The sequence below is a fragment of the Sminthopsis crassicaudata genome, chromosome 1, assembly GCF_048593235.1.
Source record: "Sminthopsis crassicaudata isolate SCR6 chromosome 1, ASM4859323v1, whole genome shotgun sequence".
Taxonomy (NCBI): Eukaryota; Metazoa; Chordata; class Mammalia; order Dasyuromorphia; family Dasyuridae; genus Sminthopsis; species Sminthopsis crassicaudata.
The window spans coordinates 260,435,132-260,460,788 of record NC_133617.1 but is presented as its reverse complement, the minus strand read 5'-3'; the positions used below and the strand labels follow the sequence as shown (position 1 = coordinate 260,460,788).

General features: G+C 34.1%; 1 protein-coding gene across 3 annotated transcripts in view; it reads right to left on the bottom strand.

The window, feature by feature from the left end:
* LOC141549101 (lipoxygenase homology domain-containing protein 1-like) overlaps nucleotides 1-25,657 on the bottom strand; it is a 598,160-nt gene that overhangs the window by 301,671 nt on the left and 270,832 nt on the right. For all 3 annotated transcript variants that reach the window (XM_074278423.1, XM_074278432.1, XM_074278441.1), the window contains exons 24-25: nucleotides 19,579-19,637; nucleotides 17,976-18,020 (exon numbers count right to left, since the gene is read on the bottom strand). In XM_074278423.1, the coding sequence (XP_074134524.1) occupies nucleotides 17,976-18,020; nucleotides 19,579-19,637 (104 nt within the window). The remainder of the gene's footprint in view (nucleotides 1-17,975; nucleotides 18,021-19,578; nucleotides 19,638-25,657) is intronic.

Genomic DNA, 25,657 nt, shown 5'->3' with positions numbered 1-25,657 from the left:
CCTGGTACAATGCCTTACATATAGTAACAGCTTAACTAGTACAATATTAATGAATGAATGACACTTGCATGCTTCTTCCATACTTGCATAACACAATGGAAGTATTAGAACAGGACACAACTAAATTTGATAACTTTGTCTTCCTCCATGAGGTCTAATAAGTTCCATTATTCTACATAGATGCTCAATGTTTATTGAATAATTTAATTAACTAAAGCAAGAATCAACTCAAGATAAGCAAGATATGAAAACAAGAGGGGAAGAATTGATGAGAGATTAGAAAATAGAATCAATCACCTCACTCAAAAATATGTTTATCTGTAATGAGTTACTTTCTGAAGTATAAAATCATAGATTTGGAGCTGGAAAAGACCATAAAAAACATGTTTTAACTCCCATTTTACCAGTGAGGAAACTGAGGTCCAGATAGGTTAAATAATTTGCCCAAGGCTGTACAAGTGGTAATCACCAGAGCCAGATCTCAAACTCAAGGCTCTAGATTTTATATCAATGTGTGTGTGTGTGTATGTGTGTGTGTGTGTGTGTGTGTGTTTCTGGGTGTCTGTCTTCATCTCTTTGTCTTTTGCAACAGATTATCATCCCAATTAACTAGTAGTTCTTTCCAATGAATCTCATTAAATATGCATTTGTGTGTAAATCTAGCCAAATACTAAGATAACTATGGGCATTACCTGAAGTCTAAATATAAAATCTAGGAGAGGCTACTCAGAGGAAGGAAGGCAAAATGAAATGTAAGAATATGTTTTTATGAAAACATTAAAAAGCAGAATTCTGCTCCCCAGCATTAACTGGAGCCTTAAAACTAGAGCTTTAAAACTGGAACCATCAAGTCACAGAGAATGAATGATTCCTGCTAACAGATCTTCTTGACACCAATTGTCAAAATGTTACATACATTAACTAACTATTATTCAGACTTTTATTAATTGTCTACCCTGATCTATCTTGAATGTATACCCTGTATCTAGAACGAAATTTGGATTTTTTGCTAATGACACTCATTTTCTACCGATCCTTTTTCCCTGTGGGCCAATCTCTGATTTTTGGATCTATATTCAGACTCTAGTACTTATTCCTAGAAGAATAGATTCCTTACCATTCCCCAACCCTACAGACCTGTATGGATCCCTACTCTGCCTACTCTAATTGCTGAAGGACTTATTTTATTAAGTGCCTACTATGTGCCTGTATGGTTCTAAGTGCTAAAATTAGTGCTTAATCTGTGCTGGGTACTTTGTACCCAGAAATATGAGAAAGTCCCTTCCCTAAGAGAGAAGTGCTTCTGGCCTTCTTAAAATGTACCTTCCTTGAGGATATAGGTTTTCTTACTATTTTTAGCACTTAGAACCATACAGGCACATAGTAGGCACTTAATAAAATTTTTTTTCTTTTAATTATTCATTCATCAACTATATATTTGAAGGTTCCAGGAAAGATACAAAGACTTAATAAAACTTGTCCTATATGAATTATGTTTATTACATATATTAATGTTAGATGCATCCAGTTCTAGTGTGAATATTATATATTATCTGGATATTTATTTTAATATGTAGTTGGATGTTATTTATCAATTTAGTTTGTTTATAATGCATGCTCAGAGATGTTCCCCAGATAATATGCCAGGAATACAAATTCTTTACTTGGGGAGCAGAAAGAGGAGGAATTTAGAAAGCCTGAAATGTTTGTTCTTTTTTTTCTTACTGGACAAAATATAGTACCAAAGCTTTCAGACTGTGCTGTTGATAGAAATATACAATAACGACAAGAAAGAAGGAAGACTGAGTGGGTGGAGCACAAATTAAATTGCCTCTTAAGCTGACTTTTTGATCTTTGTCAAATTCATTTGCATGTTAAGCCAAAGAGAATTTTGGCTGGTCCATATCATTCATTCTTTTCATTGAAATAGGTAAAATTGCGACTCATCCATGACTTATCATGAGTGCTTCCAGAAATCCTCCAGAGATAAGCAGTCCAGAGATAAGCAGTCTAGTATTTTCTTTTTTGTCTCTTAACATTATGTTGACACTATGAATGAAACATGTGGGATATCCCTTCTATACTTATGCTCTATTATGGGTCCACTTTGTTTCTATGTATCACTTTTGTTAAATCTTTAATGTAGCTTCACTTTTTTTCCATTTTTCATTGTTAACTTGCTACAGCTTATTTATATCTATTGTACTTCTACTTTGCTTTGGGGGACCAAGTTTGATACTGAGAGACTAAGGAATATCATGATTTTAGACATATGGGATCATCAGAGGACTATTGGGTTTAAAAAATAGGGAATGGTTTCAAGGAAAAGCTTATAGTCTTTGAAGTGTCATGCAAATTCACAAATACATTCCATTCTGTTCTCTTCCTCCTGTTCAATACTAGGCAAGGAGAGCTGTCCATGTACAGGGTCTACCAAGATATTTGTACTGATAACAAGACTATGTGAGTGGAATGTCCATCTAGCTAATTTTTTAAAAGCTTATTTTCAAAACATATGTAAAGATAATTTTTCAGCATTGACCCTTGCATAGCCTTGTGTTTCAGATTTCCCCCTCTTCCTTATCTCCTCCCCTAGATGGCAAGCAATCCAATACGTTATACATGTTAAAATATATGTTAAATCCAATATGTCTAAACATATCTATACAATTCTCTTGCTGAACAAGAAAAATCAGATCAAAAAAGAAAATAAATGATAAGAAAACAAAATGTAAATGAACAACAACAAAAAGAGAGAATTGTTATGTTGTGACCAACATTCAGTTCCCACAGTCCTCTCTCTGCATATAGATGGCTCTCTTGAGCACAAGATCATTGGAACTGGTATCAATCATCTCATTGTTGGAAAGAATCACATTCATCAGAATTAACTGTCATATAATATTGATATTGCTTTGTACAATGATCTCCTAGTTCTGCTCATTTCACTTAGCATCAGTTCTAGAAGTCTCTCCAGGACTTTCTAAGAGCATCCTTCTGATTTTTTCTTAGAGAACAATAATATTCCATAACATTCACTTACCATAGTTTATTCAGCCATTCTCCAATTGATGGACATCCACTCAGTTTCCCAGTGGAAACTACAAAAAGAGCAGCCACAACATTTTTGCACATGGTCCCTTTCCCTCCTTTAAGATCTCTTTGGGATATAACCCCAATAGAAGCACTGCTGGGTCAAAGGATATGCACAGTTCCATAACACTTTGAACATAGCTTCAAATTGTTCTCCAGAACAGTTGAATCTGTTCACAATTCCACCAACAATGTATTAGTGTCCAAGTTTCCCCACATCCCCTCTAACATTTGTCATTATCTTTTCCTATCATCTTAGCCAATCTGAGAGATGTGTAGTAGTATCTCAGATTTGTCTTAATTTGCATTTCTCTGATCAATAGTGACTCAGAGCACCTTTTTATGATTAAAATGGTTTTAATTTCTTCATCTAAAAATTGTATGTTCCTATCCTTTGACCATTTATCAATTGGAGAATGGCTTGAATTCTTACAAATTTGAGTCAATTATTTATATGTTTTAGAAATGAAATCTTTATCAGAATCCTTAAACGTAAAAATGTTGTTGCTTCCCTTTTGATCTTGTCTGCATTAATTTTGTTTGTACAGGGACTTCTGGCCAAGATGGCTGCATAGAGGCAGACATCTGCTTGAGCTCAGCATTTTCTCTCAGGACTTACTTCATGACAAGCCTCAGAATTAATGCTTGACCAGAAAAGAAACCCACAAATAATCACCAACAGAAGACATCCTTGAAATTCGCCAGAGAAGGTCTGTGTTTGCTCGGGGAGGGTCGAATAGACTGGGTGCAAACCGAGGGCAGGCAGCCAGAGTGAGACAGGCAGCTCACACAGCCCGGACGAGAGGGGGGAGGGGTGGATCTCTTCTGTTTCTGTACCCCAGTGTGGATGTTCCATCTTGGCAGCAAGCCAGGAGCAGCAGAAAAGGTGTAAACACCAGAGATAAAGAATAAAACACCAGAAAACTAGCTTCTCTCGGGACCGGCCATCCCCACCCCCACCTGAAGTGATTCAGTGTGTTCTTAGTGCCTCAGAGTCCAGACACAACACAGCCATCGCTGTCCCGTTAGTGCCTTGCTGCTGTCTCCCACAGTCTGTAGAGGAAGCTAGGTAACACCATCCAGCCCCATCCCCTCCAGAAACAGACCAATTGTTTCTCTTGTCAATTTGTTTTCTTCAAATCCCTCTATGACAAAATGAACAAAAAATTTAAAAGGGCTCTAACCATTGATAGCTTCTGTATGGAGAGAGAGCAGACTTCAAATATGGAGGAGACTAAAAGCAGACTGTCTCCAGAGGAATCCCCTAAGAAGGATATGAGCTGCTCCTCAATACAAAAGAAACTCACAGAGGAAATCAAAAAGGCTCTCACAAGAGAGCTAGAAGAGAAATGGGAAAAGGAAAGGGAAGCTTGGCAAGAGAGCCTGGAGAAATTATCCAGAGTGGATAAAGAGATCAAATCATTGAGGAAAGGGAAGCTTGGCAAGAGAGTCTGGAGAAGTCATCTCAGGCATTTAAAGACAGAGTGGATAAAGAAAACAAATTATTGAGAAATAAAATTAGTGAGTTGGAAAAAGAAAACAGCTCTCTAAAAAATAAAATGGATGAAATGGAAAAAAATTCCATAGAAGAAAAACCTCACTTAAACACCCAATTGGACAATTACAAAAAGATATAAAAAAAAAATGAGTGAAGAAAGTACATCATTGAAAATTAGACTTGAACAAGTAGAAATGAATGACTCAAGGAGAAACCAAGAAGTAGTCAAGCAAAACCAGAAAAACGAAACAATTGAAAAGAATGTCAAGTACCATATTGGAAAGATAACAGACCTGGAAAACAGATCCAGGAGACACAATTTGAGAATAATTGAACTCCCTGAAAAATGTGAGGGAAAAAAAGAGGCTGGACACTATTTTCCAGGAAATTATCAAGGAGAACTGCCCAGATGTTTTGGAAACAGAGGGTAAAATCGACAATGAAAAAATTCATCAATTACCTACTGAAAGGGACCCTAAAATCAAAACGCCAAGAAATACAGTAGCCAAGTTCAAGAACCATCAGACACAGGAAAAAATACTGGAAACTGCTAGAAAAAACAAATTCAGATATGGAGGAGCCACAATAAGAATAACCCAGGATCTAGCAGCGTCCACATTAAAAGAACGAAGGGCCTGGAATATGATATTCCAAAAGGCTAAGGAACTTGGTATGCAGCCAAGAATAACTTATCCAGCAAAAATTAGCATTGTTTTACAGGGAAGAAGATGGATATTTAACGAAATAAATGAATTCCATCTATTCTTGATGAAAAAACCAGACCTACACAAAATGTTTGATCTTCAAATACAGAACTCAAGAGATTTCTAAAAAGGTAAAAAGAAATCTTGAGAACTATATTACTGCCATAAAGATATGTAAAGAACACATGTATAATTTTTCCTAGAAACTAGAGGTGGAAAGGAAATTATATCATAAAAAAGGATAAAGTGATGGTACGACATCTCATGAAGAGACAAAGGTAACCTATTATATCTGAGAGAAATAAAGGAGGGGATGAACATAGTGTGTATCAATTGACATATTCGATTTATGGTGAAACTTCTTCCACTTCATTGAAAAGTGGGTGGGAAGGAGTAAGCTAAGAGGAAGGGAATACAGAAATTGTGAGAAAAAGGGGTAAACTCAGAAGAGGAACTTTAAGGTGGGGGAGGGATACTAAAAAGGGAGGGCTGTGAAAAGCAAGTGGTGTTCACAAGTTTAATACTGGGTAGGGAGGTAAGAGGGAAGGAAAGGAGAAAAGCATAAGCAAGGGTTAACAGAATGGCCAGCAATATAGAATTAGTCATTCTAACCATAAATGTGAATGGGATAAACTCCTTCATAAAGAGGAAGCAGTTACCAGACTGGATTAAAAGCCAGAATCCTACTATATGTTGTTTACAGGAAACACACCTGAAACAGAGTGATGCATTCAAAATAAAAGTAAAAGGGTGGAGCAGAATCTACTATGCTTCAGATGAAGCCAAAAAAGCAGGGGTTGCCATCCTCACCTCAGATCAAGCAAAAACAAAAATTGATCTAATTAAAAGAGATAAGGAAGGACATTATTTCCTGCTAAAGGGTAGCATACATAATGAAGCAGTATCAATATTAAACATATACACACCAAGTGGTACAGCATCTAAATTCTTAAAAGAGAAATTAGGAGAGCTGCAAAAAGAAATAGACAGCAAAATTATAATAGTGGGAGATCTCAACCTTGCACTCTCAGAATTAGATAAATCAAACCACAAAATAAATAAGAAAGAAGTCAAAGAAGTAAATAGAATACTAGAAAATTTGATATGATAAATCTTTGACAAAAGCTAAATGGAGACAGAAAAGAGTACACTTTCTTCTCAGCAGTTCATGGAACCTCTACAAAAATTGATCATATACTAAGACATAAAAACCTCAAAATCAAATGCAGTAAGGCAGAAATAGTAAATGCATCCTTTTCAGACCACAATGCAATGAAAATTACATTCAATAAAAAGCCAGGGGAAAATAGACCAAAAAATTGTTGGAAACTAAATAATCTTATACTAAAGAATGATTGGGTGAAACAGCAAATCATAGACATAATTAATAACTTCACCCAAAAAAATGACAATAATGAGACATCATACCAAAATGTGTGATACAGCCAAAGCAGTAATAAGGGCAAGTTTTATATCTCTAGAGGCCTACTTGCATAAACTAGAGAAAGAGAGGGTCAACTAATTGGGCTTACAACTAAAATTGCTAGAAAAGGGACAAATTAAAAAACCCCAGACAAACACGAAATTTGAAATTCTAAAAATAAAACGTGAGATTAATAAAATTGAAAGAAAAAAAAACTATTTAATTATTTAATAAAACTAAGAGTTGGTTGTATGAAAAACCTAACAAAATAGACAAAACCTTAGTAAATCTGATTTTTAAAAGTAGCAAAAGCAAATTGTTATTCTTGAAAATGAAAAGGGAGAACTCATCACTAATGAAGAGGAAATTTGAACAATAGTTAGGAGCTACTTTGCTCAATTTTATGCCAATAAATTCGATAACTTAAATGAAATGGAAGAATACCTTCAAAACTATAGCTTGCCCAGATTAATAGAAGAAGAAGTAAATAGTCCAAATAGTACCATTTCAGAAAAAGAAATAGAACAAGCTATTAACCAATTCCCTAAGAAAAAATCCCCAGGACCAGATGGATTCACATGTGAATTCTATCAAACATTTAAAGAACAACTAACTCCAATGCTATATAAACTATTTGAAAAAATAGGGATTGAAGGAGTCCGACCACATTCCTTTTATGACACAGACATGGTACTGATACCTAAACCAGGTAGACTGAAAACTGAGAAAGAAAATTATAGACCAATCTCCCTAATGAATATTGATGCTAAAATATTAAGTAAAATATTAGCAAAAAGACTACAGCAAATCATCTCCAGGATAATACACTATGACCAAGTAGGATTTATACCAGGAATGCAGGGCTGGCTCAATATTAGGAAAACTATTAGCATAATTGACTATATCAAAAACCAAATTAACAAAAAACATATGATCATCTCAATAAATGCAGAAAAAGCATTTGATAAAATACAACATCCATTCCTACTAAAACCACTTGAGAGTATAGGAATAAATGGACTATTCCTTAAAATAATAAGGAGCATATATTTAAAACTGTCAGTAAACATCATATGTAATGGTGATAAACTGGAACCTTTCCCAGTAAGATCAGGAGTGAAACAAGGTTGCCCACTATCACCATTACTATTCAACATTGTACTAGAAATGCTAGCCGCGGCAATAAGAGGCAAGAAAGAGATTCAAGGAATTAGAGTAGGTAATGAAGAAATCAAACTATCACTCTTTGCAGATGACATGATGGTATACTTAGAGAACCCCAAAAACTCTGCTAAAAATCTATTAGAAATAATTCAGAACTTTAGCAAAGTTGCAGGATACAAAATAAATCCACATAAAGCCTCAGCATTTTTATGCGTTACCAACACAATCCAACAGCAAGAGATACAAAGAGAAATTCCATTCAAAATAACTGTCAATAGTATAAAATATTTGGGAATATATCTATCAAAGGAAAGTCAGGAATTATATGAGCAAAATTACAAAACACTTGCCACAAAAATAACGTCAGATCTAAATAATTGGAAAGACATTGAGTGCTCTTGTATAGGCTGAGCGAATATAATTAAGATGACAATAATCCCTAAACTAATCTATTTATTTAGTGCTATTCCAATCAGACTCCCAAGAAACTATTTTAATGACCTAGTAAAAAATAACCACAAAATTCATGTGGAAGAACAAAAGGTCGAGAATTTCAAGGGAAGTAATGAAAAAAAAAAAAATCAAATGAAGGTGGCCTAGCTGTACCTGATCTAGAACTATATTATAAAGCAGCAGGCACCAAAACCATCTGGTATTGGCTAAGAAATAGACTAGTTGATCAGTGGAATAGGTTAGGTTCACAAGGCAAGATAATGAAGAAAAATAGCAATCTAGTGTTTGACAAACCCAAAGATCCCAACTTTTAGCATAAGAATTCATTATTTGACAAAAACTGCTGGGAAAACTGGAAATTAGTATGGCAGAAACTAGGCATGGACCCACACTTAACACCACATACTAAGATAAGATCAAAATGGGTCCTAGATTTAGGCATAAATAATGAGATCATAAATAAATTAGAGGAACATAGGATAGTTTACCTCTTAGGCTTGTGGAGATGGAAGGAATTTGTGTCCAAAGGAGAACCAGAGATCATTATTGATCACAAAATAGAAAAATTTTATTACATCAAATTAAAATCTTTTGCACAAACAAAACTAATGAAAACAAGATTAGAAGGGAAGCAACAAATTGGGGAAACATTTTTACAGTTAAAGGTTCTGATAAAGGCCTCATCTCCAAAATATACAGAGAATTGACTCTATAAGAAATCAAACCATTCTCCAATTGATAAATGGTCAAAGGATATGAACAATTTTCAGATGATGAAATTGAAACTATTTCCACTCATATGAAAGAGTATTCCAAATCACTATTGATCAGAAAAATGCAAATTAAGACAACTCTGAGATACCACTACACACCTGTCAGATTGGCTAAGATGACAGGAACAAATAATGATGAATGTTGGAGGGGATGCGGGAAAACTGGGAAACTGAGGCATTGTTGGTGGAATTGTGAAAGAATCCAACAATTCTGGAGAGCAATCTGGAATTATGCCCAAAAAGTTATCAAACTGTGCATACACTTTGATCCAGCAGTGCTACTACTGGGCTTATATCCCAAGGAAATACTAAAGAAGGGAAAGGGGCCTGTGTGTGCCAAAATGTTTGTGGCAGCCCTTTTCATAGTGGCTAGAAACTGGAAAATGAACAGATGCCCATTAATTGGAGAATGGCTGGGTAAATTATGGTATATGAATGTTATGGAATATTATTTTCTGTAAGAAATGAACAACAGGAGGAATACAGATAGGCTTGGAGAGACTTACATCAACTGATGCTGAATGAAACAAACATAACTAGGAGATCATTATACACTTCAACAATGATACTGTATGAGGATGTATTCTGATGGAAGTGGATATCTTCAACATAGAGAAGACCTAATCCAATTCCAATTGATCAATGATGGACAGAATCATCTACACCCAGAGAAGGAACACTGGGAAATGAGTGTAAACTGTTAGTATTTTTTTGTTTTTCTCCTCAGGTTATTTTTTACCTTCCAAATCCAATTCTTCCTTTGCAACAACAACAACAAAATTCGGTTCTGCACATATATATTGTACCTAGGATATACTATAACATATGTCTAAATCATGAACCCATTTAGATCTTTGTATGTGGTGTTAGGTATGGGTCAATGCTTAGTTTCTTCCATACTAGCTTCCAATTTTCCCATCAGTTTTTATCAAATAGTGAGTTCTTATTCCAAAAGCTAAGGTCTTTTTGTTTGCCAAACACTAGATTGTTATGGTTATTGATTATTTTGTCCTGTGGTCCTAACCTATTTTACTGATCAACTACTCTATTTCTTAGACAGTATCAAATGGTTTTGATGACCACTGCTTTATAATACAGTTTTAGATCTGGCCCAGCTAGGCCGCCTTCACTGGCATTTTTTTTCATTAATTCCCTTGAAATTCTTGACCTTTTGTTCTTCCAGATGAACTATGTTATTTTTTCTAGGTCTGTAAAACTAATTTTGGGGGAGTTTGGTTGGCATGGCACTAAATAAGTAGATCAATTTATATAGCATTGTAATTTTTTATTATATTCACTTGGCCTACCCATGAGCACTTGATCTTTCTCCAGCTGATTAGATATAACTTTATTTGTGTGGTAAGTGGTTTTTTTAGCTGTGCTCATATAGTCCCTGACTTTCCCTTGGCAAATAGAATACTAAATATGTTATACTATCGACAGTTATTTTGATTGGAATTTCTTTTTTGTATCTCTTGCTGCTGGACTTTGTTGGCAATATATAAAAATGCTGATGATTTATATGGATTTATTTTGTATCCTGTAATGTTGTTGAACTAAAATTGTTTCTAGTAGTTTCTTAGTTGATTCTCTAGAGTTCTCTAAGTACACCATCATATCTGCAAAGAGTGATAATTTGGTTTCCTAATTACCTACTTTAATTCCTTTAATCTCTTTTTCTTCTCTTATTGCCAAAGCTAACATTTCTAATACAATATTGAATAGTAATGGTGATAGTGGGCAACCTTGTTTCACTCTTGATCTTATTGGGAATGGTTCTAGTTTGTCCCCATTGCATATAATGCTTGCTGATAGTTTTAAATAGATACTACTGATCATTTTAAGGGAAAAGTCCATTTATGCCTATATGTGCTAGTGTTTTTAATAAGAATGGGTGCTTTTCCGGCATCTATTGAGATAATCATATGATTTTTGTTAGTTTGGTTATTGATTTAGTTGATTTTGCTAATAGTTTTCCTAATACTGAACCAGCCCTGTATTCCTGGTATAAATCTTATTTGGTCACAGTATATTATCCTGGGGATTTCTTTCTGTAATCTCATTGCTAATATTTTATTTAAGATTTTATATTAATATTCATTAGGGAAATTGGTCTATAATTTTCTTTCTCTGTTTTCATTCTACCTGGTTTAGCTATAAGCACCATATCTGTGTCATAAAAGGAATTTGGTAGGATTCATTCTTTCCCTATTTTTTCAAATTGTATTGGAATAGTATTGAAATTAATTGTTCTTTAAATGTTTGGTAGAATTCACATATGAATCCATCTGGCTTGAGATTTTTTCTTAGGAAGTTAATTAATAGCTTGCTCTATTTCTTTTTTCTAAAATGGGACTATTTAAATAATTTATTTCCTCTTCTGTTAAACTGGGAAATCTATATTTTTTATAGATATTCCTCCATTTCATTTAGATTACCAAATTTACAGGTATATCATTGGGCAAAATAATTCCTAATTATTGCTCTAATTTCCTCTTCATTGATGGAATGTTCTCCATTTTCATTTCTGAGACTAACAATTTGATTTTCTACTTTCATTTTTCTAATCCAATTAACAGTTTATCTATTTTGTGTTTTTTTTCATAAAACCAACTCTTAATTTTATTTATTAATTCAACAGTTTTTTTTTTTTATTTTCAGTTTTATTAATCTCCCCTTTTTATTTTCAGAATTTCAAATTTGGTATTTAATTGAGGGTTTTTAATTTGTTCTTTTTCTAGTTTTTTTAGTTGTGAGCCTAATTTATTGATCTTCTCTTTCTCTATTTTATGCAAATAAGCATCTAGAGATATAAAATTTCCCCTCATAAATGCTTTGGCTGCATCCCACAAATTTTGGTATGTTGTCTTATTATTGCCATTCTCTTGGGTGAAGTTGTTGATTGCGTCTATGATTTGTTGTTTCACCCATTCATTCTTTAGGATTAGATTATTTAATTTCCAATTAATTTTTGGCCTTATCAATTTTCTGGCCTTATATTGCATGTCATTTTTATTGCATAATGATCTGAAAAAAATGCATTTTCTATTTCTACCTTTCTGCATTTGATTTTGAGGGCTTTGTGCCCCAATACATTTGTATAGGTTCCATGAACCACCAAGAAAAAAGTAAACTTCTTTCTATCTCCATTTAATTTTCTCTAAAGATCTATCATACTTAAATTTTCTAAATTTCTTTTTCCATCTGTAACTTCTTTCTTGTTTGTTCAATTTATCTAGTTCTGAGAGCCAGGTTGAGATCCCCCACTAGTATAGTTTTGCTGTCTATTTCTTCTTGCATCTCTCTAATTTCTTCTGTAGGGATTTGGATGCTATACCACTTGGTGGATATATGTTTAGTATTGATATTGCTTCATTTTCTGTGGTACCCTTTAATAAAATATGGTTTCCTTCCTTTTCTCTTTTAATTAGATCCATCTTTGCTTTTACTTGATCTGAGATCAGGGTTGTTACTCCTGCTTTTTTTTTTTTTTTATTTTTTTTTTTAGTAGAGTAGATTCTGCTCCAGCCCTTTATCTTCCCTCTATATGTATCGCTCTGCTTTAAATGTGTTTCTTATAAACAACATATTGTGTAACTCTGGCTTATAATCCAGTCTGCTATTTGTTTTGTTTTAAGGGAGAGTTCATTCTATTCACATTCATAGTTAAAATAATTAATTCTGTATTTCCTGTCATGTTATTTGCCCTGTTACGCTTTTCTCTTTCCTTTCTCCTTTTCCTCCTCCCCAGTATTTTGCTTCTGATGACCACCTCCCTCAAATAGCCTTCCCCCTTTAGAGTTCCTCCCCCTTTTTTTACATCTTTCCCCTAATACTTCTGTTTTCCCTTCTATTAGCCTACACTTTTCCTTTTCCCCTGTCCCATCCTACTTTGCTATAAGATAAGAGAAGTTTCTCGGCAAAAACAAATATGTCTGATATTCTCTCTTTGAATCAAATCTGATGAGAGTAAGATTTCCACAATGTTCATCCCCTCCCTTCTTTACCTCAATTATAATAGGTCTTCTTTGCCTCTTTGTGAGATGTAATTTCCCTTATTTCACCTCCCTTTTCTTCTTTTTCCAATACAATCCCCTTTCCACCTCTAGGTTCTTTTTCATATTATAATAAAATCAAATGACATATTACCTGCACTCTTTAAGTATACCTATAATTGAAATATAGTTCTCAAAGAATTCTTTCCTTTTTTATGCTTCTGTTGAGTTCTGTGTTTTGAGATCAAGATTTTTGTTCAATTCTGGTGTTTTTATTATAAATAGGTGAAATTCACCTATATCATTCAATGTCCATCCTCTTCCCTGAAAGATAATGCTCATTTTAGCAGGATAGTTCATTTTTGGCTGTAATCCAAGTTCCTTGGACTTTCAGAATATCAGATTTCAGGTCCTTTAGTTCTTTAAGGTGGAAGCTTCTAGGTCTTGGGTAATCCTAATTGTGGTTCCCTAGTATTTAATTTTTTTTTTTCTGGCTGCTTGCAATATCTTTTCCTTGATGAAATAATTCTGAAATTTAGCCACGATATTCCTTGGGGTGTTAATTTTGGCATCTCTTTCAGGAAGTGATTGGTGGATTCTTTCAATGCCAATTTTACCTTATGATTCTAAGACATCAGGGCTGTTTTCCTTTATGATTTCCTGTAAGATAATGTCTATATTCTTTTTTTCATCATGGCTTTCAGGAAGACCAATAATCCTTAGATTGTCTCTCCTAGATCTATTTTCCATGTCACTTGTTTTTTCTAGGAGGTATTTCATATTTCTATTTTTTCTTTTTTTTGGGGGGAAGGTGCTTGACTGATTTTTGAAGTCTTATTGAGTCATTCACTTCCATTTGTTCAATCTAATTTTTAGTGTATTATTTTCTTCAGTTACCATTTTTAGCTCCTTTTGTATTTGACCAATTGAATTATTTTATTCATTGCATTGTTTTCCATTTCACAAATTTTCTTTTTCAATGAATTGGCATCTTCTTCATATCTATTTTGTAAGGCGTTATATGTTTTCCCCATCCTTTCTGGCAATGATCTTATTTCATTTACCCATTTTTCTTCTAATTCTTTCAAAATCTTTTATGCAATCTTCCAAGAAAGCCTTGTGAAATTTGGATCAGCTCATATCTCCCTTTGGGGTTTCATGTGGAGTTGATTTGCTTTTAGGAGTCTCAGGATTTAAGGTCTGTTCTTCTCTCTTGCCATAAAAGTTGTCTATGGTGAAAGTTTTTTTTTGTTCATCAATTTTTTAAGGGTTGAGCTCTGCTCTTAAGGAAAAGGAATGACAGCTGCTTTAGTTTGCCTTGGGACCGTTCAGCTGATTGACTTTCAGTGCTGGGTAATTGCAGCTAGATTCTACCTTCTTCAGAGGCTCAGTGATTTACAATTTGCCTTTTGTAGCAAATCTGCCAAACCACTGGCTTGCAACCAGGACAGAGTAACCTAAGAGGCTCAAAGAAGATTCCCAGCTGTATAGAAGCTGCAATGCTCTGACTCCCCACACCAGCTACTTGCCCTGGTTTCCCTCTGCTGTGGTCTGGGCTAGGCAGACTGTGCCCCTGACCATTTGAAACAGATCTGTTCTGAAGTTCTTCCAAGGTATCTTCTTATGGGAATGTGTTGTACTCCAAATATTTGTGGGTTCTTTGACTCTAAGACCAATTTAGAAGCTTAATTTGCTGTTGGTTTGAGAAGGTCAGGGAAGGTCACAGAAAGTTGTGTCTGCTCTCTGCCATGGATCTGCCCCTTCCATCTAACAATTGTAATAGCTTTCTGGTTAGTCTCTTTGCCTCAATTCTCTTCCCATATCAGTGTGTGGAACCAGCAACTTCAGCCATTTAGTTTTGCATTTTTGGAATAGTGAGGCAGATCCCAGAATAATTATGAATCTCATTTCGGAAGCTCCTATGTGTGCCAAGGCTTGATGCAATTATTACAATATCAACTGCAAACAGGAACATCTGGAGAGGCCTTCATCATCGTCATATATAGAGAATCCCTCTTCCATTTAGATTCTGCCCTCCATGGAAGCTGTGGTAAACATTATGTATGTCTCCCTGTTTTATACCTTATTTAGAGTATTAATTATCAGAGAATTTCAGAAAAACTTATTTTTATTATTATTTCTATGAAGGAATCGTATATGCTTTTTAAATATAAATAGGAAATACCTTAGAGGAAAGCCTTTAAGCCTAAATTTTGTTCTACCAAATTAATTTTTTTTGTGATCAAATCTTTGTTGACTTGAATTTTATAAGTACTTTTTTGCATTCATGATAAAATATGAAGCAAATTTTACCTTTCTAAATTTTGCTTAATTTCAACTACTTGTAATTTTTGCTGTAATTTCTAAACACACATTGACTTTACATAATAGAGATGGTATGTATGGGGTAGTAGACAGAGGTAACAATAAACAACATACAATGTTCAAATACAGCAATGAGATGAACTAGGAACTGAAAAGATCTAGACTCAAAGCCTACCTGAGACATTCAATTACTATATGAATCTGGGAAAATACTTATTATGCTTCAGACAACCCTTTAGATCTTATCTACTAACTCTTAAATGGATGCAAACACTGTCGATTCAGGAAGTTATCCATATTGACAAAATCACAAATCTTTCAGGTATTCATATTATCCACCAAGGATGGAAATCTGAAGTGTATGTTATTTTATATATATAATTTTTTAAAATATAATCTAAAGTTTCTGACCTCAAAATTTTTACCAGATCCTCAAGAATATGTATGGCTGTACTATAGTATATTCAAACTGCTGCTTTGGATAATAAATCATTCTAATAATCTATTAAAATAGATAGCCTTTTAATGGTTATGCTAAAATAGATCAAGGTTCTTATTTTCTGAATCAGGAGTAGAAGTAAAATTTAAAGTAATTACTTTAGATATATACATATATTATGCCAAAACTATCATGATAATTTTGTGTTTAGTAGACATTCAAAATGTGTGACTGACCCAATGTGCCTGGGTATTAGTATAAACTTAAATACATACAATCACTAGCAGAATGTTTGGATACTATTGGCTAATCTTTTCTCTCTACTTAGATCTTTATTACATTACTGTATTTGTCTTGGGAACTAATTCCAGGAAGATCTAGAAAAGTTGGAGATGCTCCAAGGAGTATAAAACAAAAGGAAGTCAGTTTATTTTGCTGATAAAGATGATAGAAAAAGCTTTTAATAGTCAAAACATAACGAGCAGCAGAAGCAGCTATTCTATTGCCTACTGAAAATAGGACAAAAGGGAACACATTTAAAGGGTTTTCTGAAAGAGGTTTTTGAATTAGCTTCTAAAGATTTCCTAATTGTAAGGATTAAGATATACTGGAATGCATCATCAACATAGAAAAAAAAAAGTTGTTAGAATCTTCCTTTTCAGTTTTCAAAAATTGAAAAATTATTATTACTCTGGACTGAAATAAAAACTGAATAGTCAAGGGCAGATTAGGAAAAAAATACCAGATTATCCCAATACTATCCAATATCCCTTTCTTACTGAAATAGTTTACTCACAGAATTATTAAAAAGCTAATAATTTCATGTTTTCCTGTTATTTGGTGGATTTATATCCCAAAGAAGGATGAAATGTCCACTTATTTTAATTTTATTTGGCACAATTCTAGATGCTGTTCATTGGAAAATATATTTTGCGGAATAGTTTGTCACAACAATTAGTTCTGACATAGAGTGAGTAAAATCCTAAATAAACAACTTTTATTTTATTACATTCAGTGTCATCAACAATATTATGCTCTTTTCAAATCTTTCTTCAAGAATTATTTTTCAAATCTGTGCATCTCAACTCCACTTGCTGATGCTGTTCACATATGTTTTCCATGTTTGATAATTAAGAAACTTTTTTTTTCCAGTTGACAATATAATTCCAGCACCTTAGAGCATTTTATAAAAGTTAATATAAACCACAGATTATCTTCTGGATGGTATGAAAACTACACTTTTTAAGTCTCTTTCTTTACAAGCATAACTGGACTTTGTAGAATAACAGCATTTACATAGTTTATGCTCATATGAAAAAATCTGAAATCTGAAACCTGACTTGATATTCTACAATAATTAAAGAAGTGGCTCCCCTCCCCTTTTCTGTTATTAAAAACAAAATATATAACAATACAATGCTGTCTGGAACTTAATTTATAATATAATTAAATACAAATGACACAACTAGTTATTTGTCATTGGGGATAGAAATTGAAATGAAGTAACTGAGTCTCATTGCAGATCCAGAATGCTACAGGAAATTACAAATAGATAATTAGTTACTTTCTTCTGGTGATTTCCAAATTATTGTTCAACTTGAAAGTACTTAAGACAGCAAGTTTGTTAAGTAAGATACTTATGCATATTATTCAAATCAATATTAATATCAAAATGGAAAAATTAATTAAAAACCAATTTATGCTGACTTGAAAAGTGAAATACATAGGAAAAAAAAAACTAGTCATCAATGGCCTTAAACAGAGGGCTATGAAGCTAATATGCATGTCTGGTCAAAAGAAGTAAAATCAAGATAAATTCATAGAAATTAATTATTAGACAAATTATCATTTCCCTAGCTATTTAAAAATGCAGAAGTGGGAAAAGAAATAAGGAAAAGCATCTATAGGAAAACAAAATGTTTAAGTAATTTTCTTTCTCCATCAAAAATGCAGTTTAATGCTCATTGCTATTTTCATTTTAAATATTTTCAATCAATATTTTTAAAATGAATAAGAATAGACTAGAAAAATGTGCAAGGCAGGTAATCTTGGAACAGAAATAGACTCTTTCAGATGATTAGAAGACGAAAAGCAGCAACAACATTTACCGTTTGCTTCCTCTTGCATTTTAGGCTGATGGTTTATTTGCATTTCTGCAAACATAAAAGTGAAGTGCAGTTAATAATAGATCTGTCTGATGACATTATAAGAAGGAAGGGCAAAAAGAATATGAGTTTAACTCTTTAACGGCTACAGAGTTTTAAATTTGGTCATTTTACCCCATGAAAATAGAACTTTGTGACTATCAAACACTATCTCTTACAATTCCTGTAAGCATCTGCAGGAAGGGCTGAATCTTTCATAACCTCTACTCCATCTCCCCTGGAAAACTCTGTTATTTTTTTCCAAGTGGATAGGAGACAATAAGGTATTTGCTTGTGAAAAATGGGAAAATCTATTGAGGATTTTTTGGTTTTTTTGTTTTTGTTTTTGTTTTTGTTTTTAAGTAGGGATGCATTTATATGACATTATTATTATAAGCTTGGCTTACTTGAGAATTGTGAAGCAAGGGGAGGGGAATAAGGGAACATAGATTAAAAGACATGTAAAATATAAAAAAATATAACATTATGAATCCCATGCTCCCCACCCTTGATTTATAAAAAATCACTTCTCTTTAGGAATAACCTCACACAAGAACCCCCAGCTCCATTCAAATATTCAGCTCAAATGCTACCTCCTACATGAGGTCCTTAGTGTTCCAACTCTAAGTGATTTTTCTCCAAAAATGTTATAGTTGCAAACATGTGGATATGTATATTTATATACACACTCATATATAGATATGTGTATACATATGTAGCCACTGACACTGTGGCATGAAAGAACATAAAGGGAATAATTGTTGCCCTTAAGAAGTTTAAATATTGCTGGGGAAATATAGCCTATAAGTTGATAAGTGAATAATATATCTATAGTATGTATGTGTGAGTGCATATGTGTGTATATATTTATTAATAGGTGTATATATAAGTGTACACATGTATATGCATCTGCTCATGTGCACTGTGTTGTATAAGTATGTGTTTATACATGTATATATGTATCTATGTGTGTATGGGCAGCTAGGTAGTATGGTGGCCCGAGTGCCAGACCTTGAGCCAAGAAGACCTGAGTTCTAATCTGGTCTCACATACTTACCAGCTATCCCGCTCTAGACAAGTCACTTACCCTATTTACCTCAGTTTCCTTATCTGTAAAATGAGCTAGAAAAGGAGCTGACAACCCTTTCCCGCATCTTTTCCAAGAAAAAAACAAATAGGGTCACAAAAAGTTGGGCACTATTGAAAATGACTAAACAATAAAAATGCATTTGTGTGTATATGTATGTATGTATGTATATGTGAGTATAATTTTTTTGGAAAAGAATCATATATGCATTTGTATATATGTAAGTGAATAACATGGCATATATTTATATGTTGCTCACTTATCATACGTGTTATATTTCCCCAGCACAATTTAAGCTTCTTAAAGACAAGAATTATTCCTTTCATGTCCCAGTACCAGTAGTTGGAACTTAAGAAATTCTTGTTAAATTGAATAAAAATGTTATATTCTATCAAACAGATACTCAGTGATGAATAGGATGGTATTTTTAAGAGATTAATGATAACAACATGATTTGGGGGTCCCCATTACCATGCTTACCTTGAGGATAAAGTTCTATTTCTGAGTGAATTATACCCTGGGACATAAAAGGAAGCCACCTGAGAACATAGAAATCAAAAAAGGAAGAAGAAAAGGTGAAAAGAGAGACAAAGGAGAAAGAAAAGAAGACAAATACAGAAGAGGAGAAGAAAGAGAAAATGTTAATTTTCTTTTCATGGTATTATTGCATGAAAGACCACACATTTCATTTTGCATGCTGATCATCACCGTAAAACTATCTGCCCTGGAAAATCACACCTAACAAAATGAGTCAATTGTTAGATTGCTTATTGTAGAAAGTAAAGTTTGTGTCACAGCAATGGCTTAAAAACAAGATGTAAAAATTACTTTGCATCTTTTTGGTTTAATATTTAAAGTAGCTACATCTCTAACTTAATCAATCGACAACATTTAATTCCTCTACATTCTTTTCTCCAGAAAGAGTGATCTCTCTAATGCAAGCACAATGGTCTTTATATTTCCCCAGGATATCCCTTTTTCATGCAGACCTCCAAATCTTTGGATTAAGCCATTGATTGTAGGCGATTAGGTGATACTTGGCCCAGAGTTAGGAAAACCAGAGTTCAAATCTGAATTTACTATCTGTGTGACTCTGGGTAAGTCACATAAACCTCTATTCACCTCAGTTTCTTCAACTGTAAAAAGTGGATAAAAATAGCACCTTCTTTGCAGGGATGTTATGAGGATCAAATGAGATATTTGTAAAGTGTCTGGAATAAAAATAGGTGTGGATAAATGCTTGTTTCATTCCCTCTTGGCTATAATCCCATCTTCTTTAGAGTACAATTCTCTGAATTCAAATCATCCTTTAACATCCAATGGAAGCCTTCCCTGACCAAGTACTAGCTAAATATTTGTTGGCTGATGAAAATTTAAAATAGTTTCCTGGGTCCTCCTTCTCTTCCCTCTCTTTTCCTTTTCTTGAAAGGCAAATACCCTCGATTCTCCATTGATGGAAAATACTGAGAAAAGCAAACTAGAGAGCCAGGAGACTATCCCAAACACCAGTCTTCTTGAAGCAAGGGTTCTATAGCTTGTCATTCCCCTTAGATTTTCTCTAAGTCAATGTCCTTGAAGACTTCAGAGAGCCAAATTATCTCACTTATAATTCAAGGGAAAGCTTTAAGGTCTCTGCAAGGATGACAATTTAATGGTTTTTTAAAATACTCTATCAGATCATCCTTTAGGCACCATTCCTTATCACCAGCCCAGAATAAATTTTTTACTTATTCTGAGTAAATGGCTATTTTTGGAGTATACACATATGTTCTATATAGGCTACTGATAAGGAATGAAATGGTCCATAAAAAAGGAATTCAATAATATTAGAGCATAAATGTATTATATTTGGAAGAAATCTGAGAGGTCATGTAGTTCCATCCATATAGAAATAGAAATTCCCTCTGTGATATCCCTTAAAAAAGTAGATACTAGTTTGTACTTAAAAACCTCCTGAGGCAGCACAGTTCCCTTTTGGAGAGCTCAAATTGTTAGGTGGTTTTCTCTTACATCACCTGCCTTCATGTTCCCCCACGGCTTCTTTTCTCAAGACTAGACGTGCACAATTCTTCAAGTGATCCTCATGGTTTCTAATATCTTCATTGTTTATGTATGTGTGTATATTATGCATATATATTTAGATACATTAACCCATAGATATCTATGCCACTAGAAATAAAAACACACATGTCTATTTACATGTTAGACATTCTCATTTTCCAATACAGATTTGTTAAATTTAAGATCAGGGATGAATTGCCAAGGTGAGTCCTGCATCAGATCTGAAGGTCATCTGCAAGGGTAAAGCATTAGAGTAGGAAAATTCTCCTGAAGCAAAGCAAGTGAACAAAGTGCTTGATAAATCTGAATTTTCAGCATTGACGACAACCTTGGAAGAGTGCAGGAAAGCCTGCAGCATGCTGGAGATGGGCGAGCATTTCTTGAGATTCTTTCACCTACCTGTAAAAGAATTTTGCTTATCCATAAGCCCCCTGGGGACTTCCCCCCTAACCTGGATAGATAGGAAATATCAAAATAAATGCCTGAGAAAGATTAGGAAATATCCACCTTAGAGGTTCAAAACTAGGCTAGACTATGAAAGGATGCTTCTAGCAGCATGGTAACTAGCTAATTTTGTGACTGAGGCAAGAATATAAAAATGGTCCCCAGCCTTAATGTTAGGGTATGCTTAGGAGAGTAGAAACATGTGGGTATTATATATTCACGCTTATGTGTGTATGTGTATCTGCCTATGTGCCCCTGCACAACTGAGGAATTTACTTCACATGCCCCATCTTTTCAGTACAAAATGCCTTAAAGCTGTGCTAAAATGAGACCAAAGGAGAAGATCAGAAGTCAGAGAATGGATCGTGAAATCACATAAATCTAAAATTAAAAGGAGCCTCAGAACCTGTCTAGCCCAAACATCTTCATTTTACAAAAAAGGGAACTGAGGCTCAGAGAGTTTAAGTAATTTGTTCAAAATCACACAAGTTTAATGACAGGGCCAGTGCTCTATCTACTACACCACACTGCCTCCCTGGGGAAAATACAGGATTCTGAAGTGGAAGAAACTTTACACATTATCTAGTTCCATTCCTAAGCTTACAAATGAGTATACCAAGGCTCAAGGGAGTTAAATGACTTGGCTCTTTCCTACTGCAAAGCACAGGTGGAAGGCAGGTGGGGGTAGGGATAGACAGAACAGATGAGATCATCTCTAAGGTACTTTCAGTCCAAAGAACAATTTCATAACCATGAGAACATCTTAACGTTCAGCTAAATACATGAGTAAGTGCCCCCACCTAGACAATGAGCAAGCCAACTGTAAGCAGCAACAACCATCCCTGTGCCTCATTCTGTCAATTTCCCGCCATCACACCAAGGAATAGCATATACTGACAAAGTACAGAGATCTGCAGCAGCACAAATACATGCTCAGAATAGCAAGAAATTATTAATAGTGGCCTCTTTTGGGGAAAAAAAAACCACAGCAAAGTTAACTGATAGCTCACTGTCTTATGATTTTTTATTAATATTTTTCTCCCACTAAAGAAATAGTATTTTGGATTTTTTTTTACCATCTTCTATTCAAACCTTCATCTTTTTTCATATGTTCCTAATACATTCTTAAACATAATATAACACCCTGAAATATATTACCCATTTCCCAAAAGTGGAGACTGAGATTTTTTTTTTTACATTTTACAGTATTATATTGAAAAATTACTTTGAATACAAATATGCTTTTTCATTTCCTCATCTTCTTTTCCTCCTTTTTCCCTTTCATTAAAAGTTTACTAGGTATGTATAATACAAGGCACTGTTCAGGGCACCTTGGAAGATATAAATAGTCCTTGCCTCTAGGGAAGCATATATATCATAGCGCCCTTCCTTAGGAAAATATTGATATACATGCAAACAAAATATTCCTAATTTCAGCAAAAATGATGCAAACATAATCTTACAGACATTCAAATAGGAGACTATTTCCCATGTGAGTGTCCAGGGGAAGTGTTATGAAAGAGATTTAATTTCAGCATGCTTCAAAGGATAGATAGAATTGCTATAACAGTAGTAGGCACTATGGAGCATCAGGTAACAGTGTTTTCCTCACTTCATCCTCCCAATCAGAAACAGGCCTATTTGGAGCTCTCTGATTATGAAAAAGACTTCCTCTAGTTCCTTCTAGCTTTCTACCATTTCACAACATTCAGACAAAGGGGGAGAGGTTTGTCCTCCAGGACCCTCAAGGGCTCTATGTCTCAACTAATTCAGCTAGTAGCAATCTAAGTGAGTCTAATTCAAGTTTGGGAACTACTTTGGAGAGTTACAGGTTCATTCATTTAAAAAAAATCTAAACCTTAGCTCAGAAACCACCCCTCTTTTCCATGTCATATGGCATCTCAAATGCAAACTGCAGATTATAATTTTTGAAATGAGTAATCCTTTAAAGTCACCTCCCTCCAATCAAGCTTTTAAAGATAATACTCAATAAATCAATGAAAAAGGAAGTCCTTTATTTAAGAGAATTAAGCTTATAGAAGAAATTCCATAACAACTGTTCAAGATAAGCCTAAATAAAATCTCAAAATGAAAGGAAAAGAAGCTACACCACGGGTCTCTTGGCTTCTTCCCTAAGGGCACAAAATCTACTATAGCTCTAGTATTGCTTCAACTTTGGGTGCTACCCTCTGGTGTGCCTGTGATGGATGGTTACATAAATTGGCCACTTCAGGAGAAACTCATAGCTTTTGACTTCCTTTTACCTCACTTCAGGGGAGTATGGGGTCAGCTAGCTACAGTTCCCAAAATGTCCACATGTCAATTAAATGACTCATTCCAAATAAAAAAGAAATGGAAGGGACATATTTAAAGTAGAGTTAAGGTGTGATACTAGCAATGTGCATACTCTGGGGAAGAGCAGCACTGGCTAAAGTGTAGGGTTTATATAAGAGAAAGCAGGAGCTGAAGCTACAAAAGTAAATGGAAGACACATTTTAGGGAACTTTAATATATTTGGGGGGTTTTAATCATCACAAATAACTATTAGGAAATACTGGAATAGGGAGCAAACATACCATTATTACTGATTATAGGTAAATAGGAGGAGGAGGTGAGCTGTAGGGTTGAAAAGATTAGTTTATTCAATAATTAGTTATTAAACACTTATAATATGGATGTAATAACAATTATTCACATTTATTTAATGTTTTCCTCACAGCACCCTTGTGAGATAGTTACTACAAATGTTAATATCCCCATTTTATGGATAAATATTAGAAATAATAATAGCATTCACATATAAAGTACTTTCTATGTATCAAATGAGTGAGATAGTTGTATTGCTATTCATATTACGTATGAAGAATCTAAGACTGCAAGAAAGTGACTTGCCCAAAATTACATAAGTAATAAATGTCTAGAATAGAATTTGAACTCAATTCCAAGTCCAACACTATCTACTGTGTCACTGTGACCAAAAAATGGTGCTTTATAAAAGGTTTGTGCATAATTAATTTGTCTAAAATTGAATTCAGACTCATGAACCCTGACTCTACTATGTACATAGATTCTAAAATGCAAAAATCTTAAACTAACAGATTATGACAAGCCCTGAAGGGGATAACAAAAACAAGGGTCTTTAGTTTTGCTTTGAAGCACTTCTTTCATTTTTCCAAGAAATACTTTACCTTAGCAATAAGGAAAATGCATATTAATTACCATTCAGAGCTCTGTCCTTCTTCCAAAATCTCAATTTTAAAAGTTTGGTCTCTTGAAGGATATTGCTGATGAGATTGAACTAACTTTATTGTTCAAGACTCCACCCTAGTGGAAACTACAGTGTTCTGCTAAAGCAAGGGGAGAATAGTCCAAGGCTGGGTATAGTCAGAGTGTATAAGCTGTTTCTCTGTGTAAGGGTGAAATAATGTCACTCCCAGCCTTTCATTTTCATAAAACACACCTTACATTGTGCTATTCAGTTAAAGTTGACTGCCCAAATAGAAACACTGAAGGGCATGTGAACTGTGAGCCTGACTCCATCATTATCTTTGTATTAAAAGAGAGGGGCAAATTACTCCCTTTTAATTAATAATGTTCCTGTCTTATTGATAAAATTATTAAATTACCCAGAAACTATGTTTCTTGAATCTTTTTTTTAATTATCATACAGTCAACAACAGAGCTGAAAGGTCTTTCTCTTTTTCTTATACTTTCTTCTCTAGAGAGACGGCCAACCTTTGCTTTGTATATTTATAACAGTTTCTTGGTCATAGCCAAAGCACAAATATCACATGTTTTATGCAAGTCTCTGTAAAATCTCACTTGTCCTCTAAACTTACTCAAAGAGAAATTTTCAGTTCTCTGACCTTTTTTTTTTAATTCTTTGTGACCAGCTGTCATGACAAATTGCTGTGGGAAACTTCCTGTTGGTAGTCCATTACTGAGGGCTAGGTCTAATTAAAAACTATAGCATTCAAATCATCAAGATTCATTAATATAGCATTCAAATCAACAAGATTAGTTGGTGTAAATTCAAACAAAGATAAGTTGAGCC